Source organism: Nycticebus coucang, chromosome 6 (genome assembly GCF_027406575.1).
Source record: "Nycticebus coucang isolate mNycCou1 chromosome 6, mNycCou1.pri, whole genome shotgun sequence".
Taxonomy (NCBI): domain Eukaryota; kingdom Metazoa; phylum Chordata; class Mammalia; order Primates; family Lorisidae; genus Nycticebus; species Nycticebus coucang.
In genome coordinates, this window is record NC_069785.1 from 85,269,777 (window position 1) to 85,285,709 (window position 15,933).

General features: G+C 51.6%; 1 protein-coding gene across 1 annotated transcript in view; it reads left to right on the top strand.

Annotated features, from left to right (window-relative positions):
- Nucleotides 1-15,933, top strand: part of LOC128588749 (tetratricopeptide repeat protein 28-like) — a 44,378-nt gene that overhangs the window by 26,664 nt on the left and 1,781 nt on the right. Inside the window, 9 exon segments of the mRNA XM_053595577.1 lie at nucleotides 1,007-1,061; nucleotides 1,064-1,185; nucleotides 4,514-5,234; nucleotides 6,397-6,521; nucleotides 8,797-9,028; nucleotides 9,628-9,704; nucleotides 11,276-11,299; nucleotides 12,066-12,195; nucleotides 15,013-15,120. Coding sequence (XP_053451552.1) covers nucleotides 1,007-1,061; nucleotides 1,064-1,185; nucleotides 4,514-5,234; nucleotides 6,397-6,521; nucleotides 8,797-9,028; nucleotides 9,628-9,704; nucleotides 11,276-11,299; nucleotides 12,066-12,195; nucleotides 15,013-15,120 — 1,594 coding nt within the window.

A 15,933-nucleotide genomic window follows, 5' to 3' on the forward strand; every position in this document is an offset into this window, starting at 1 on the left:
CACCCTCAGCCAGGTGCCCGTGGCAGCTTGTCAGATGTGTCAGGTGAGCACATTTGCTTCCCCCGGCACAGCAGTGCCCTGGTGGGTATCTCGCTTGTCACCACCCCTCAGCAGACAGGGACTAGGCCCTGCCCTGTGGCATCCAGTACACGCGGGTTCTGGGACCTGACCTTCTTCCCCTGCAGGCTCTGGGCTGCAACAGCAGCTTCTGCTTCATCTCTTTGTCTCTCCTGCTCAGCGCATGCTCAGACCAGTGTTACAGCGGTTGGTGCTGAGCTTGCTGAGATGCACGTGGCCTCAGGCTCCCTCGGCAGTGCTTTTAGAAAGAGATGAGAATGAGTGCATGTCTGTCTGTGTGGCTCTGCGTGTACCCCTCCCTCCTGGCCTCGTACCGCACCTCTCAGGAGGGCTAAGTGTCGCATTGGACCCCCTAACATCTCCAGAGGGAGCAAATAGGGACAGCAGCTGCAGGCCCAGGGCTAAGGAGCCACTGTCCTCAGAGGAGAAGCACCAAGGTCACAAAAGGTTCTAGAGCCCAGCCCCTCCCTACCTTCCCCAAGCCTGCCATCCTTACTCTGTTTATGTAGTCTCTGGTTCATCGTTGCCTGTTGTGAGAAGGCTTGCTCCCACCCTGCGCCCAGAGCCTACACCGAGGCCTCAGGGCACACCACAGCTGCAGAGCTCTTTCTGGGACTGCTGCTCTTTGCATACATTCCCCGCCTCCTATACAGACATTAGACCCAACTGGGTCTGCCTGTGGCTTTACAGGCCATCCGCCTTTGTGACCAGTGACTCGGTTCTCCCACCCATCTCCAAATCACGCACAGACTTTGAGGAACTTTCCTCTAAGCTTCTCCTGGGGGACCCCTGCCCCATGCTCCATGTTCCCTGTGTGACCTCAGGCCTTGCCCACTCATTTTCATGTCTTTCTCTCTGTTTCTCAAGATGTCCTGGGCTCAGAAGCCTTTGCCCTGGCCTGTGTCAACCTCTCCATGTTCCTCTACAGGGCCTGATGCACGCCAGTGGCCCTGTCGGCCGGCACCGGCAACTGACCTTGGTCCTGGAGGGGAGCTCTACCTCATCCCCTTTGCCCTCCTGAAGGGAAGCTCCTCCAACGAGTACCTCTATGAGTGCTTCGGCCTTCTCGCTGTCCCCTCCATCCGCTCCCTCAGTCCGCAGTCCAAGGTAACGCTCACGCACATTTGGGGGTGCCATGCTTTCGGGTTCTTGGGACATACTCTGGCCAGACTGGGCTGCATTACTAGGCATAGGTGTGATCTCCTCAAAAGTGTGGATTTCATGTTTTCTTCAAGGTAGGGTGACTTTAGAGTAGATCTGTCCAAAGGCAGGGGATAGTCCTCATGACCCCCAGCAGTTCTTAGCTACTTCAGGAAGCCATGATTTTGGATACTTTTCTCTAAGTTTCTTTGCTGTGACATCAGGTTCATGAGCTGCTTAGAGGCACAAAGCCAGGCCTGGGGCCGGACTGACGGAGGGAACTGATCACCCACTGCTCACTCATGATGCCCAGTGAGGCATGGCAGATGCCACACTGCTTACCCCAGTCCTCCAGCTGACCACTGCTAGGTACCAGGTACTGCCCACAGTCAGAGGTGGGAGACAAAGGAGAGTGGTGTCACGTGGAAAAGAGCCCAGTGTGCCATGCAGGGCCTCAGTCTTATTCAGCAAGAAGAGTCAGTGTGGAAAGAGTGCAAATCAGGAGAGCAGCAGTCCATCACCCATAACGTTGGTGTGGAAAGAGAGTGCAAATCAGGAGGTCTGCCTGTGTCTTTATAGGCCATCTGCCTTTGTGACCAGTGACTCCATTCTCCCACCCAGCTCCAAATCATGCACAGACTTTGAGAAACTTTCCTCTAAGCTTCTCCTGATGGGGTGATGGACTGCTGATGGACGGGCAGTCCATCACCCATAAAGTCAATGTGGAAAGAGAGTGCAAATCCGTCCATCACCCATAAAGTCAGTGTGGAGAGAGTGCAAATCAGGAGGGCAGCAGTCCATCACCCATAAAGTCAGTGTGTAAAGAGTGCAAATCAAAAGGGCAACAGTCCATCACCAATAAAGTCAGTGTGTAAAGAGAGTGCAAATCAGAAGGGCAGCAGTCCATCACCCATAACGTCAGTGTGTAAAGAGTGCAAATCGGAAGGGCAACAGTCCTTCACCCATAAAGTCAGTGTGTAAAGAGAGTGCAAATCAGGAGGGCAGCAGTCCATCACCCATAACGTCAGTGTGTAAAGAGAGTGCAAATCATGAGGGCAGCAGTCCATCACCCATAAAGTCAGTGTGTAAAGAGAGTACAAATCAGGAAGGCAGCAGTCCATCACCCATAACATCAGTGTGTAAAGAGAGTGCAAATCATGAGGGTAGCAGTCCATCACCCATAAAGTCAGTGTGGAAAGAGAGTACAAATCAGGAAGGCAGCAGTCCATCACCCATAACGTCAGTGTGTAAAGAGAGTGCAAATCATGAGGGTAGCAGTCCATCACCCATAAAGTCAGTGTGTAAAGAGAGTACAAATCAGGAAGGCAGCAGTCCATCACCCATAACGTCAGTGTGTAAAGAGAGTGCAAATCATGAGGGTAGCAGTCCATCACCCATAAAGTCAGTGTGGAAAGAGAGTGCAAATCAGGAGGGCAGCAGTCCATCACCCATAAAGTCAGTGTGGAAAGAGAGTGCAAATCAGGAGGGCAGCAGTCCATCACCCATAAAGTCAGTGTGGAAAGAGAGTGCAAATCAGGAGGGCAGCAGTCCATCACCCATAACATCAGTGTGGAAAGAGAGTGCAAATCAGGAGGGCAGCAGTCCATCACCCATAAAGTCAGTGTGGAAAGAGAGTGCAAATCAGGAGGGCAGCAGTCCATCACCCATAAAGTCAGTGTGGAAAGAGAGTGCAAATCAGGAGGGCAGCAGTCCATCACCCATAACATCAGTGTGGAAAGAGAGTGCAAATCAGGAGGGCAGAAGTCCATCACTCATAAAGTCATGTGCTCTCCTCGCGGCATCTGTGGCCCTTTCCATCTGATTAGAGAGTCTTGTAAACCACTCCTGAATCCTCTTCACTTCTTCAAACTCTCACAGGCCAAGTTAGGAAGCAAGTCCAGGGTCACAGGCAAGGGCAGCCCTGTGGCACCTGTCTTGCCTCTTTGTTTACCATGGTCACTGTCATGGTCTAACTGGGATCAGTTTCTGCCCCACAGGTTTTTGGAGGTTTTGATTTTGAGCACTTTTGTTGCTTCATAGTACTTTTCTCATGAGAGAGAGTTGTTTCCAAATGAAAGAAATTATTTTCTCTGAGTTTCACTAGTTTCCATGCCTGACTCCATGAGTCCCAGAGTGTAGCAAGCTGACCTTCTAGACCAGCGGTTCTCAACCTTCCTAATGCCGCAACCCTTTTATACAGTTCCTTATGTTGTGGTGACCCCCAAGCATAAAATTATTTTTGTTGCTACTTCATGTGTGCAAAAATATGTGTTTTTCAAAAATATGTGTTTTCCGATGGTCTTAGGGAACCCCTGTGAAAGGATCGTTGACCCCCAAAGGAGTTGCGACCCACTGGTTGAGAACCGCTGTTCTAGACCCTGCTGCCACCCAGAAGCTCCCTAGCACTCTGGACATCGTAGATTGCCAGCCTTCAGAAGGCTTCTGTTTGGATGCCCACTGTAAATTAGCTATTTGCCAAATCAGTCAGGGGTTTGGAGAGTATCATCTGTCTGCTGACAGGCACCTAGTATTTCTCTTACCCAGAGTTTAAGGTGTCACTGAGCAGGGGCATCAAAACCTTACTTTGAAATAACTTGATACTTGACATTTCTCAAAATGTATGAAAATTCATCATGGGGGAAAATCGGAACCTTATTGCTTCTTTATGCTGATCTTATAATTCAGGGATATTTTGTATTTTGCAGCACATAAAGTGTAAACAATCATCTTTTTAGTACATAGGCTTCCAAAAGACTGACTTTGTCCCTGTCTCCTCTGAGAGTGACTTGCTTTTTTGCACAATTTAAACAAAGTTTGCTGTGAGCTATGATGACTCCACGGCACTCTACCCAGGGTGACAGAGTGAGAATCTTGTCTCACAAAAAGTAAATAAATAAACAAACAAAGTCACTTCTTAAAGCCCCTGACTTATCAGGAGTGGGTTTTTCTCTTTCTTGGGGGCAATGCTATTGCAAGGCAGGCTGGCCATCCACAGCTTCTGCATGTTCTGTCACCACAGGGCCTCCTCCTCCAGCTCTCCTAGGACTTGACAACAGAAGTGTCCCTCCTGTTGTCCTCCCTGATTGTTTTCAAAAACAGCTTGTAGTAGCAAGTGTGAGTCTCAGTAAGTCAGGCACCTGTGTCAAAAAGATGCAGAGCAATTCGAGTGAGTGAAGTTACTGGGAGGCAGGTGAGGCTGAGCAAGACCTGGGAAATAGCAGCGAGCTGGTGGCCCTGTGCTTGGGCAGCCTGGCTGTTCTATCTGATGGGTGCTCTGCTTGTTGTCCCTTCATAGTCCCACCTGAGAAAGAACCCACCCACCTACTCCAGCTCCACGTCCATGGCAGCTATCATTGGCAACACCAAACTCCCATCAGCAGTGATGGACAGGTGGCTGTGGGGGCCAATGCCATCAGCTGAGGAGGAAGCCTACATGGTGTCTGAGCTTCTGGGCTGCCAGCCCCTGGTGGGCAGTGTGGCCACCAAGGAGAGGGTCATGAGTGCCCTGATCCAGGCGGAGTGCGTCCACTTCGCTACCCACATCTCTTGGAAGCTGTCAGCCCTGGTCCTCACACCCAATGTGGATGGCAACCGTGCCAGCAGCAAGAGTTCATTTGGCCACCCTTACACCATCCCTGAGTCCCTGCGGGTGCAGGACGATGCCAGCGACGGGGAAAGCATCTCGGACCGCCCACCCCTGCAGGAGCTGCTACTCACGGCTGCCGATGTCTTAGACCTGCGGCTGCCCGTGAAGCTGGTGGTGCTTGGCTCCTCTCAGGAGTCCAACAGCAAAGTCACAGCTGACGGCGTTATCGCGCTTACACGGGCCTTCCTAGCCGCTGGCGCACAGTGTGTCCTGGTGTCTCTGTGGCCTGTGCCGGTGGCTGCCTCCAAAATGTTTATCCATGCCTTCTACTCATCCCTGCTGAATGGCCTGAAAACCAGTGCCGCCCTGGGGGAGGCCATGAAGGTGGTGCAGAGCAGCAAAGCCTTCTCACACCCCTCCAACTGGGCAGGTAGGTGGATGGCTGCCAGCATCCTTACAGCCTCACAGCCCCCAGACGTTATTCCACAGGTGGGGTTGGGGAGGGCATAGCAGGGACAGCCACAGGAGATTCAGGGAGAGAGCCCTGTGTGCTGAGTCTCTTACCTTCCCTCAAATGAGTTTTTCCCTACTGTGGTATTAAGGTCGTGTTTTAGACCAAGGAGTAGCGGAACTATTCACCATGAGTCAATGTAAAACTCCTCCCGACATGACACCCTCATTTAAACTCCAGCTGTAGAACAGAGGTGTGTGGTAGAAAGACTAGACTTGGTCATCAGAAGACTTAGGATTGATCTAGCTCCCTGTCTTGGCTGTGTGGCCTGAGATAAGTTACTTACCTTCTCTGAACTGCCGTGTCCTGAGCAGTAGCAGGGAGATGATGATGTTGGTACTGTTAATACTGCCCTAAGCACATCTGAGAGGATCAGTAAGGAGTGAACTGATAGTGACTTGTGAGGCCTGCATGTTCTGAAGACCAATAGCGCATGCTGTTAGTGGGCCTTCCTGCAGGGGGCTCAAAGGTCTAGGAAATGAAGGGACATGTTTCTATGACAACTGATCCCAGGAGATCAGAGAAGGCAGGCACCCAGCCCGTGTTCAGAGCTGCCTCTCAGCTCTCTGCGACACCCTGCTTCCATGAAGTCCCCATGGGGGACTTAATGCAGGAGACTCTAGGACTCTGTTTGCTGCTTAGAACTGGAAGGAAGCTACCTCCTCCCTGCCTTCCTCCTCAGTTCGTCCTATGGAGGAGATGAGCACACACCCCGTGGTCTCTCCTATAAGACCTAGGGACAGACAGACACAGATTTCAGGGAAGACAAGGCAGGTCATTCTTTGGGATAGTGGGCTGAGCCAGGGATTTGGAACCTCTTCCCACCATAACTCACAGTGGCTGGAAGGAAGGAAGCTATTCTCTGCATAAAAGCATGTTGGGCTCACCTGCACAGCTGAACAATATCCATTCTTGAAAGGGTTTAAAAGGAGCCTCATCACCATCTAGTGAGTCAGATGCCCCCTTCTGGTCCCTGAGTGGCTTTCCTGCCTGGTTAACCCTAAGGCATGAGCTGTAGAAACTGGGCAGGGCCGGGGGTCTCCGGCTGCCCCGCTGAGGTGCCCTCCCATGCTCTCTGCAGGGTTCCTGCTCATTGGGAATGATGTTAAGCTGAACAGTCCCTCGTCGCTCATTGGCCAGGCCCTCACAGAGATCTTGCAGCACCCAGAGCGCGTGTGTGACGCCTTGCGAGTGCTACTGCACCTGGTAAGGGGCCAGCAGGCCACACCTGGAGTGACTGTCTGAGAAGGGGCCAGCAGGCCACACCTGGAGTGACGCGTGAGAGGAGCGCGCTGGGGGTTCCTCTGGCACTGGGCCGTGAGCAGGTGGAGGACACCCCAACTGGGACTGTCTCTAGCCCATTGCTGACTGGCTTCCGCAGACATCCCCTGGTTTGAGGATTGGGCACTCTATGTACAGTGTCATACAGGTGGCAGCAGCAGTCCTCGCTGGAACCCACACCCTAGCTGCTACAGGCCATGTGGCTTTGAGCAAGTCACTTTGGTTCTCCAAGCTTTAGTTTCCTCATCTGGAATGGAGACAATAAAATGTTTATTAACATTTCAAGGTCATTGTGAGGACTTGAGAAAATATAAGTACCTGGCACACAGTAGAGTCCCATTAGCTGAGACATGTTATTATTTTATAATCAGATGACACCAGTCCTCCCCTAAACTCAATTGGAAGAAGCGTCCAAGTCTGAACATGCCTTGGCCAGCCTTGCTCCAGGACTGTGGAGCCCAGGCAGCAGGCAGTTGGAGGCCCCACGTCCTCATCTATACATTTAAAAGTTATAAATTGAGCCAAGAAACAGTAACCTAAAACTCACTCTGTCTTTCCATCTTGATAACAACCTGGAGAGCAGTTTCAAATAACTTAGACTTCTGTGCCAGAGAGCCCAGCCCTCACTGGCCACAGTACATCCAAGCTCTGTCCAAATCTGACTGGTTGCTGCACACATCCTGGCTCCATCCCTGCTCAAGACACGTGTAGAGGACCCAGGGCAGGGTCCCACACAGAGCCTGGAAGTGGGCTAGGGCCTGGGTTCCAGGTGGACATTTCCCTTAGCCTTGCAAATTTCTTGCCTCATGGGGAAGGCCCATGCAAGGCCTTCTAGACCTCTCATGCCCAGGCCTGGGTGGTAGCTCCCAATGCACTTCCAGTGACAGACGAGTCATGCACGTGTCTGAAGCCCAGGTTCTGCCTGAAGGAGATTTCCTCCGGGCTGAAGAAATCAACAGGTGAACACAAAAGAACACCCTGACCTGCATCCCTCCCACAGCTCTCAAGCCAGGCTTGAGGTCACGCTTGTGGACAGTGTTAAGCTGACCTCACTGATGTTACTCTGTGTTTGCAAACTGCACAGAGCCTTTAATTGCTCAGGACTAGGCTCCTTCTCAGAGTACCTTCCTTGGGCGTCCTCTACTCATTAGGCTTCCTTTCCCCAGTCCAGGTTCAGCTGCCCCCACGCAGCACTCAGGCATGTCTCAGGGCTATTCTCTTCTTCTTTAGCTTTGTCTTCTAGAGTGGGTGGGTCAAGTTCACCAGCACCTACTTTCTTCTAACTACTCCTGGGTCTCCTTGGCTGTGCTGCGCAGCATGTCTCCAAGGCCATTCTTGCCTGAGGGACAGCCCAGGGGGCTGGTCACCTGTCATGCCCAGGAAGGCTCTTTCCTCTTGGCTAGTATGAGTGCACACTTCCTCCTGCCTGGACACCTGGCCCCACTATCCCTGTGTTTCACTGTAAGGAAAGCCTGGGGTGACATTTAGACAACTCTCATTCCCCTCCAGGGAGAGCACATGCCACAGGCCATTCAGTGGCTCAGGATGGACAGAGTTTCCCCTACAGAGAGGCCTGTGGGGAGGCCCCGTGACAGCTGTGTACAGCACTGTTGAAGTGCTCCCTCGGGTGGAGTTAATGTAGTAGTTACTTGAGTTAATTCAGCCCACAAGTGCCAGACAGAAGATGGGGATTGGAGACTAGGGGGCGGACACTTTATGGTGGAGGGAGAGGAGATGTAGGCTCCAGAGGGGGAGTCAGGGGCTGGGGGAAGAAAGACATTGCCAGCTGAGGCCCTGGCATGGGCATGTTTGGTGGCCATGTCTTGAAAAGCCTGGGGTTCATCTTCGTGAGTGGGAACCATTATGTGGTTTGAGGCAGGCACCTGACCTGAGATTTGTTTGCAGATGAATCCCTTCAGTGTCTGGAGTGAAGAGCCTAGAGTGAGGGCCATGGCTTAGGGCAGGTCCAGCATCCTTCAGTCACATCAGCCCTCGCTGGTTTGGATTATACAATCTGTCCCGTCTGCACACCCCTTTTTTGAGAGGCCCCAGTGCTATGTCCCAGGCCTGGGCATGTGGGCATGTGGGCTGCCTGGGGGTAGCAACAGTCAGCTGCTTCACCCCTGGGGCTCTGTGTGCCCTGAAGGCCACACAGGGAGAAACCAGGGCCAGCCCAGTCAATGTCCCATTGCCCCACCAGGTGGAGAAGTCCTTGCAGCGCATCCAGAATGGACAACGCAATGCCATGTACACATCCCAGCAGAGCGTGGAGAACAAAGTGGGTGGCATCCCTGGCTGGCAGGCTCTCCTAACCACCGTGGGCTTCCGACTGGATCCCCCGGCCAGCGGCCTGCCGGCGGCTGTCTTCTTCCCAACCTCTGACCCGGGTGACCAGCTGCAGCAGTGCAGCAGCACCATCCAATCCCTGCTGGGTGAGCGGGGCAGCAGGGCTGCGGGGGCAGGGGTGGGGGGGCCTCTGCGGCCAGGCTGACAAGCAGCTGTGGTCCCTGCATTCTTGAGGACACTGCAACTCACTGCTAGGAGAGTATCCTGAGCAGTGATGAGGGGTCCTGGGCACAGGCTTCTGATCTAGAGGAAACAAGTGCACCTGATCTTTCTGGCCAGTCATCTGCCCAAGCGCAGCCCTTTCTCAAAGACATGTGGCTGCATTGGCTGCAGTTGATACTGCCACCAGCAGCTGTGGCTCTGACAAAGCCATGTGGCCAACAACCCAGAGGGAATCAAGGTGCTCAACTCAGAGAGAGCCGTGCTACCTGAGCTGTGAGGCAGGGTCCTGGGAACATGACCAGAGAGGACTGTGGCGGGATCAGGACTCACCTGTCCTGCCACCTGCCTTCCTCCGACTGCACTATTCTGTTCCAAATCGTACATGAATCCATATGTCTGGCTGTGCTGAACTTTTGAAAAAATCTACCAATGCTGAGCATTTGGGGCTCTTCCCCTGGGATAGTGGCAGGATTGTGGGTGCAGAGACCCGTGAATAACTTCCACTTCCCTCTCCTTGACTTAGGTCTACCCAATCCTGCCCTCCAAGCCCTCTGCAAACTCATCACTGCCTCGGAGACGGGCGAGCAGCTCATTAGCCAGGTAAGTCGAACCTGGACAGCTGAACCCAGGCCTGAGGGCCGGAAAGGCAGAATGGCTTGGCCTTAAATAGAAGCCTGCAAGTAAATGCAGTCACACTACCTTTGTGATTAGAAGGAAAAAGCGAGGGCTGGGAATGAGAGAACAGCCCTCCCTGGCAGTCAGGCACAGAGAACCAAGTTCTCCCAGTGTTCTGAGTGCCAAGCCCCAGAGCACTGAGGGCCTTCAGAGGATGCTCCTGGGTTCCCTGTCACCTGTAGTGTCAGGGTATTTTTCTCATCTCTCCATTCAGTGGTCTCCTGTACCTTGTCATCCCCACTCCCACTTTTTCAGCTGACTGGCAAGCGTTACAGCCACCTGCCCCAAGCCAGCAGGTGCAAGGCTAGCCCACTAGGTTGGCTGCAGATGTCCGATACTCACTGTCTTATCAAAGCTTGTACCATGCTGGAAACAAAATAGTCACTGAGGCTCAGCAGTGTACACAAAGTCATCTGTAGTGCAATATACTATTCAGCAGTGTTTTAAAGATATGCTTTCCCTTAGGGAAATGTAGGTCTAGTTCTGGAATTGGGAAGAGTCTAATGCTTAGCATCCTGTAGGCGCTTCGCATACTGCTTGGTAACTCTATGCTGACTAATGAGGGTCTGGAATAAGCCCTGGGGGCAGCCTCAACAGGGGTGCTTCTGTGCCTTAAAGAGCACAGAGAAATTTCACGATTCATGTTAGACTCCAATAATTTGAAAAAGCAATAGGCATTGTTATTAGAGATATTTTTCAGCAGATTTCATTTTAAGCAGACATTTATTTCTGTGTGGAAATAGAGCTGCTCCATCCTGGATTAACCTCTGCAATTCTGAGTGGTGCCTGGAGCCTACTCTGACCTGGAGCTGTTTCTGCCTGGATTTATAACCTAGCACCCCACTCAGTGACCTGCCCCTTTCGTTGAGTTCCTGCTCATTTTGTAATAAGTGTGTTATACCTCTTGTTGCATAGCTTCAGGAAGACACTTCCAGAACCATCGCCTTTTGAAAACACCCTGAACCGCAGAAGTCTATAGGACCATGTTCTACAAAAAGAGGAAGCAAGCCTTATATTTGTAGAGCTAGGTTGAAAACCCAGTCACTTAATTTCTTGCTTTTGGTAGAGCACAGGGACTTTCTGTCTGACACAGGGCCCCGGACGGGTGCTGAGGCTGCCTCCAGGCTGAGCAGCTGGTGGGCCCTTTCACGGATCCCTCTCAACCAGGGTCTTTGGTTTACAGAGTGGCCTATAAACCACTGCCCTGTGCCCCTTCCTGCTTGAGCCTCTGCTGGCAAAAAAGGGCAGAGCCTGGCTTACCCAACCCTGAGCCCCTCGTGTGGCCCCCTGCACAGCTGGCCTGGGTGTGGCTGTTCATTCTCTTGTGTCCCCTGCTGCCTCTTGCTACTCTCCCCTCCCGGTCAGAGCCTCAGGCCTGGTGCGGCACTTTCTGAAGCAGTGATCAGCTCATGTTGCATAACAGCCTGTGCTTGAGTTCTAAACTCTCTTCTTTCTCTCTCTTTTTCTTTCTTTTTCTTATAATCTTCTGGCCAAAGGCTGTTAAAAATATGGTTGGAATGGTGAGTACTTTAAGTAGCAACTGTTGTCAGGTAAGCCCCTCAACCCGCCCACACCCCAGGCCCGCTGCGCACTCTGAGCTTGGTGTGCAACGCTCTAAGGGAGCCACAGGGTTGCGAAGCTCCAGGAGGGGCCCAGTCCCTCCCTCTGCTCTGCTCCCCATCCTGCTCCACCTTCTTGCATTCTTGATTTGACCTTTTAAGTGCCACCGGCATGACAGGGGCAGAACCAACTTTAAATGAGCAACACCCTGGGAACCTGCACCAGACCCCTGAGTAGAGGTTAGAGACCAGGAAGTGTGAAACACCACAGACCCCCACATGGGCCACATGGGATCTTCCTTGAGCGCTGAGGCACCGAGGGTTCCTCTTCACCATTTATTTCAAGATCCTAAAGATGACTTAAACAACTAAGTAAAAATCGAGGGAGGTGACCAGTCCCTGAACATACCCCTTTCTACTCCACAACCCCTGATGTGAGGCTGGAAGCAGAACCCTTGACCGTGACATTCCAGCCCCGGAGGACACGTAGCCTCTCCCACCCTGCACAGCCTCTGGTCCCACTGCCCTGTGAGCTTCCCACAGAGAGGCAGCAGGGCACTGGGCATGAAAGCACCTTCAAAAGAATCTCAAATCCCATACATGTCAAAGGGTTGTTAGTGATGACAACGATGAGCAACATAGGAATGACTTGGGGTCGAGTCCTGAGGTGGGCTGGAGGGAAGGAGACACAGGGCGGATGGTGCTGATGTCTGCCCTCCTTCCTCAGCTCCACCAGGTGCTGGTTCAGCTCCAGGCCAGCGAGAAGGAGCAGGACTCTGCCTCAGCCCCCATTCAGGTCTCCATCAGTGTCCAGCTATGGCGGCTCCTGGGATGTCACGAATTCTTGGCAGCACTAGGTAGGACAGAGCATCTTGGATTTAATGAGTTTATTTAATTCTGGTTTTCTAAAATCTTGTTTTCCTCTGGTTTCTTTTGGGTGAAGTTGATAGACTCTTAGGGGACTTATCTCAATATTTTATTAGATATTTTATTATTTTAAAATACAGTAGAGGCTCGGCGCCTGTGGCTCAAGCTGCGAAGGTGCCAGCCACATACACCTGAGCTGGCAGGTTTGAATCCAGCCTGGGCCCACCAAACAACAATGACGGCTGCAACCAAAAAATAGCCCTGCCTTATGGTGGGCACCTGTGGTCCCAGCTGCTTGGGAGGTGGAGGCAGGAGAATCACTTGAGCCCAGGAGTTTGAGGTTACTGTGAGCTGTGATTTCACAGTACACTACCCAGGGCAACAGCTTGAGGCTCTGTCTCAAAAAAAAAATAAAATAAAATAAAAAATAAATAAATAAATAAAATAAAATAAAAGATGGTAGAACCTCTGTATGTCAACCACCCAAGGGATTGTAACAAGCTGGTCAATACAGAGGTGGTCAGCATCAGGAACTAGGCCTGCTGTACTGACTCGTATATGGGGGCCATGTCTGCTCTATGAAAATTAGGTCAACTTAAGGAGCTGGTCAACTAAGGAGGTTCTACTCTAGTAAACTCAAAGATTCGAGTGCTTTTGTGTGACTCTCAAATGGCCCTCCAGCTTTGTCCCATTTCCTCCCTCCTCCCACCTTCCCCCCCTTCCTCCCCAAGGATGTCATCTCTTTCATTTGCACACAATGCCCTAATATCAGTCTGCTAAATTCCAGCTTTGTTGGCAGTCAAGAATCGTTAGGAACTAAAGAAAACTAAAAATAAAAATAAAATAATATTTTAAATATCAGTTTCCATCATTGGCTGCAGGAAACTGGAAGGAAAACAATAGTATGGAAACCACCTCTGATTGACCATAGGCACCTAGAAATGCACACAGCAGGGTCCTGGGCCAGTCCAGGACACTCACTTGCCCTTTTTCATCGTTTGTGACATGCTGGCACAGTGTCTAACATATCACTGCCAGCAGGTACGTTTGCTGATAGAACACAAGAGGCTGTCTGTGAGCCTCTCTTCTTTCCACTTATGTGCCTGGTGACTTGCTTTCTTTAGAACACTGTTATATATCAGGCAAGTTCTAGGCACCAGAGATGCAACAGTGAGCAAAAGATAAAAAGCCCTGCCCTCCTAGAGTTTGCATTCCAGTGGGAGAATGTGAACAAACTCAATACCTCCAGTCCCCAGGGGAGCACCCTGGTATGAAGGAGCCTGAGACAGGCAGAAACTGGGGTGGAAGGGAGCCAGGGCGGGCCTCGGGGGCACTGCAGGTATTTACGGGAAGGGCCAATGGGAGGAAGTAGCCATGTGTGGAGCCAGGGGACTGGGCCTGGTGGTAGGGAGAGGAAGCAGAGGGCAGATCCTGTGGGCTGAAGCCAGAGGAAGGCCTCTGGAGTTTAACTTGAAGGAAGTGGACAGCCGTGGGAATAGGGCACAGTCTGACTTCACTGTTACAGGGAGGAGCCATCAGACATGGCAAGGCAGTAAGTCCTTAAGAAGGAATTTTTCTTCCCACTTGTAAAGCCTCCGTATTCAGTGTTGGGCCGTCTTGTCTGACCTGGCCATGTGACCTTTCCCAGCCCCCTTCAGCTTTGGGCTGGGCTCCGTTTGTTTTCAGACACCTTGTATCTTTTGAAGGTAAAGGGGGAGCCCACAAAGCCCCAAAGGAGTCTGCATCCCCCTCAGTTAGATACTTCACATCATTTACAAGTTGTACTACTTGCTTTTTGCTTTTCTCCCTATGGATTGAAAGCATAATCTTTATGGTATAAACATAGTAAATTTATACCTAAATAATTGTGGCCAGTAGCAAATGGAGGCAAGCATGAGAAAGGCCAGGTTCTATTTCCCTTCTGTGACAGGCTTCTTGAGGCCAGGGACACAGGTAAGTCAATAAGAAGACAAAGCTGAGACCTTTCTTTATAAATGAAGGGCCTGAGCCTCCCTAGGGTGGTGGCCCTTTTCTGGACCCGGGCCTGTCACTGGGCATGGAGTCTGGGTCTGGCTTCTCCCCAGTGAGACGCACTTGTGGGTGCCTCTGTGATGTCTCTTAATAAGTCTAAGTGCTGTGTCAACAGCTCATTAGCTGGCTTTCTACTCAGAAAGCTCTGTGCTCTTTGTCATACCCCCTCTGAGTCTCATTAGAATCAGGGAGAGGCACCCCTGGGCTTTGGCAGAGGCAGAGCAGAGTCCCTGAACAGTGGTTCATCCAAGAACAGAGATTCTCCATGGTCAGAGCTCCCTTCAAACCCCACAGTGACAGACACTGAACACAGACGAAGACATTGTCCTTGCCCTTGACACTTTCCACCTTCCCATGCACCGGCTTTGAGGTCCTAATGCTGAATGAAGTGGCCAGGTATTTTGTCTTGGACAGTCTTTAAGTAAACTGTTCCTTTGTGAAAGAATGGGGGAAAAAAAAGTATTAGTAAGCCTGCGTTCTGGTTCCCAGCTCTCAAGAATATAGCCCAGAGTGCTCCTTGAAGGGACAAGCAGAGCCAGGCGGGGGGTCTGTACACAGCACCCGGGGGCTGTGCTGAATGGTTGTTGGGGGCGAGGTAACCTGGCCTTCTGCATGCACGTGACTGACACATGAAAACAGGGAGAAGCCCCAGACTGGGGGCTTACTGATGGCCTTGCGGGTGTTCCCATGACATTGTACAAGCTGCAGCTCGGGTCACGTTCAGGATGTGGAATCTTCCGTAAGGAAGCAGATGTTTATATTTTTCTCTCCTCCAGGTTTTGATCTCTGTGAAATTGGTCAGGAGGAAGTAATCCTAAAAACCGGGAAGCAAGCCAACTGCTGGACCGTGCACTTCGCTCTGCAGTCCTTGCTGTCTCTCTTCGGTAAGGCCGCCCTTAGCGCCAGCCTCCGACCCCTCCAGGAAAGGGGAAGAGACTGGGGTAAACATTTTTGTGTGTATGTGTTAGGTACTGTTCAAGAGTAGTAAACAAAAACTCTTTTGGAACTTAAAATCAATAGGGCAGACAGACAGTCAAAACGTGTATGGTATGTGCGGGGGGATTGGCAGTTCCTATGAAGAAAACTAAAGCAGGGTAAGGCACTAGAAAGTGAAGGGGTTGTAGCAGAGCAGACAGGACATGGTCACTGTGTGCCTGTCCCTCCGCGGGGCCTGACAGAAGCAGGTGCCCAGGTCACACAGGCCTTGGGGGAGGCTTCAGGACTTGGGGGCACACCCAGCTTGACTGATGTTCTCAAGGGAAGAGCTGGCTGCTTTGCGAAGGGTAAATGTTGGCTCCAATGGGGACCATGGTTTGCAGGCAGAACCAACAGGATTTACCGAAGGATGTGTGTCATGACTGAAAGGGTCGAAGGGATACCGATTTTTGGAACAATTGCCAGAGTGAGATTGCCTTTGGCTGAAGTCAGGGTAGTGGCAGAAGAAGTGGGTTTGAGTCCCCCTCAGACATGGTTACCATTGAAATATCTACTTGACACATTCACAGGCAGCTGGTTGTATGGTTTGGAGTTCAGGGGAGGCGGAAGGAGAAACATGCACAGAACCATCCAGGAGTGCATGCAGGTCAGAGGGGAAGAGGACTATGTCCTGAGGGCAGTCCGTGGTTCAAAGGTTACAGTAATGAGAAGGGGTCTGAGAAGGAGTGGTCGATGCGGGCAGAACTGAGCAGTGGACACTG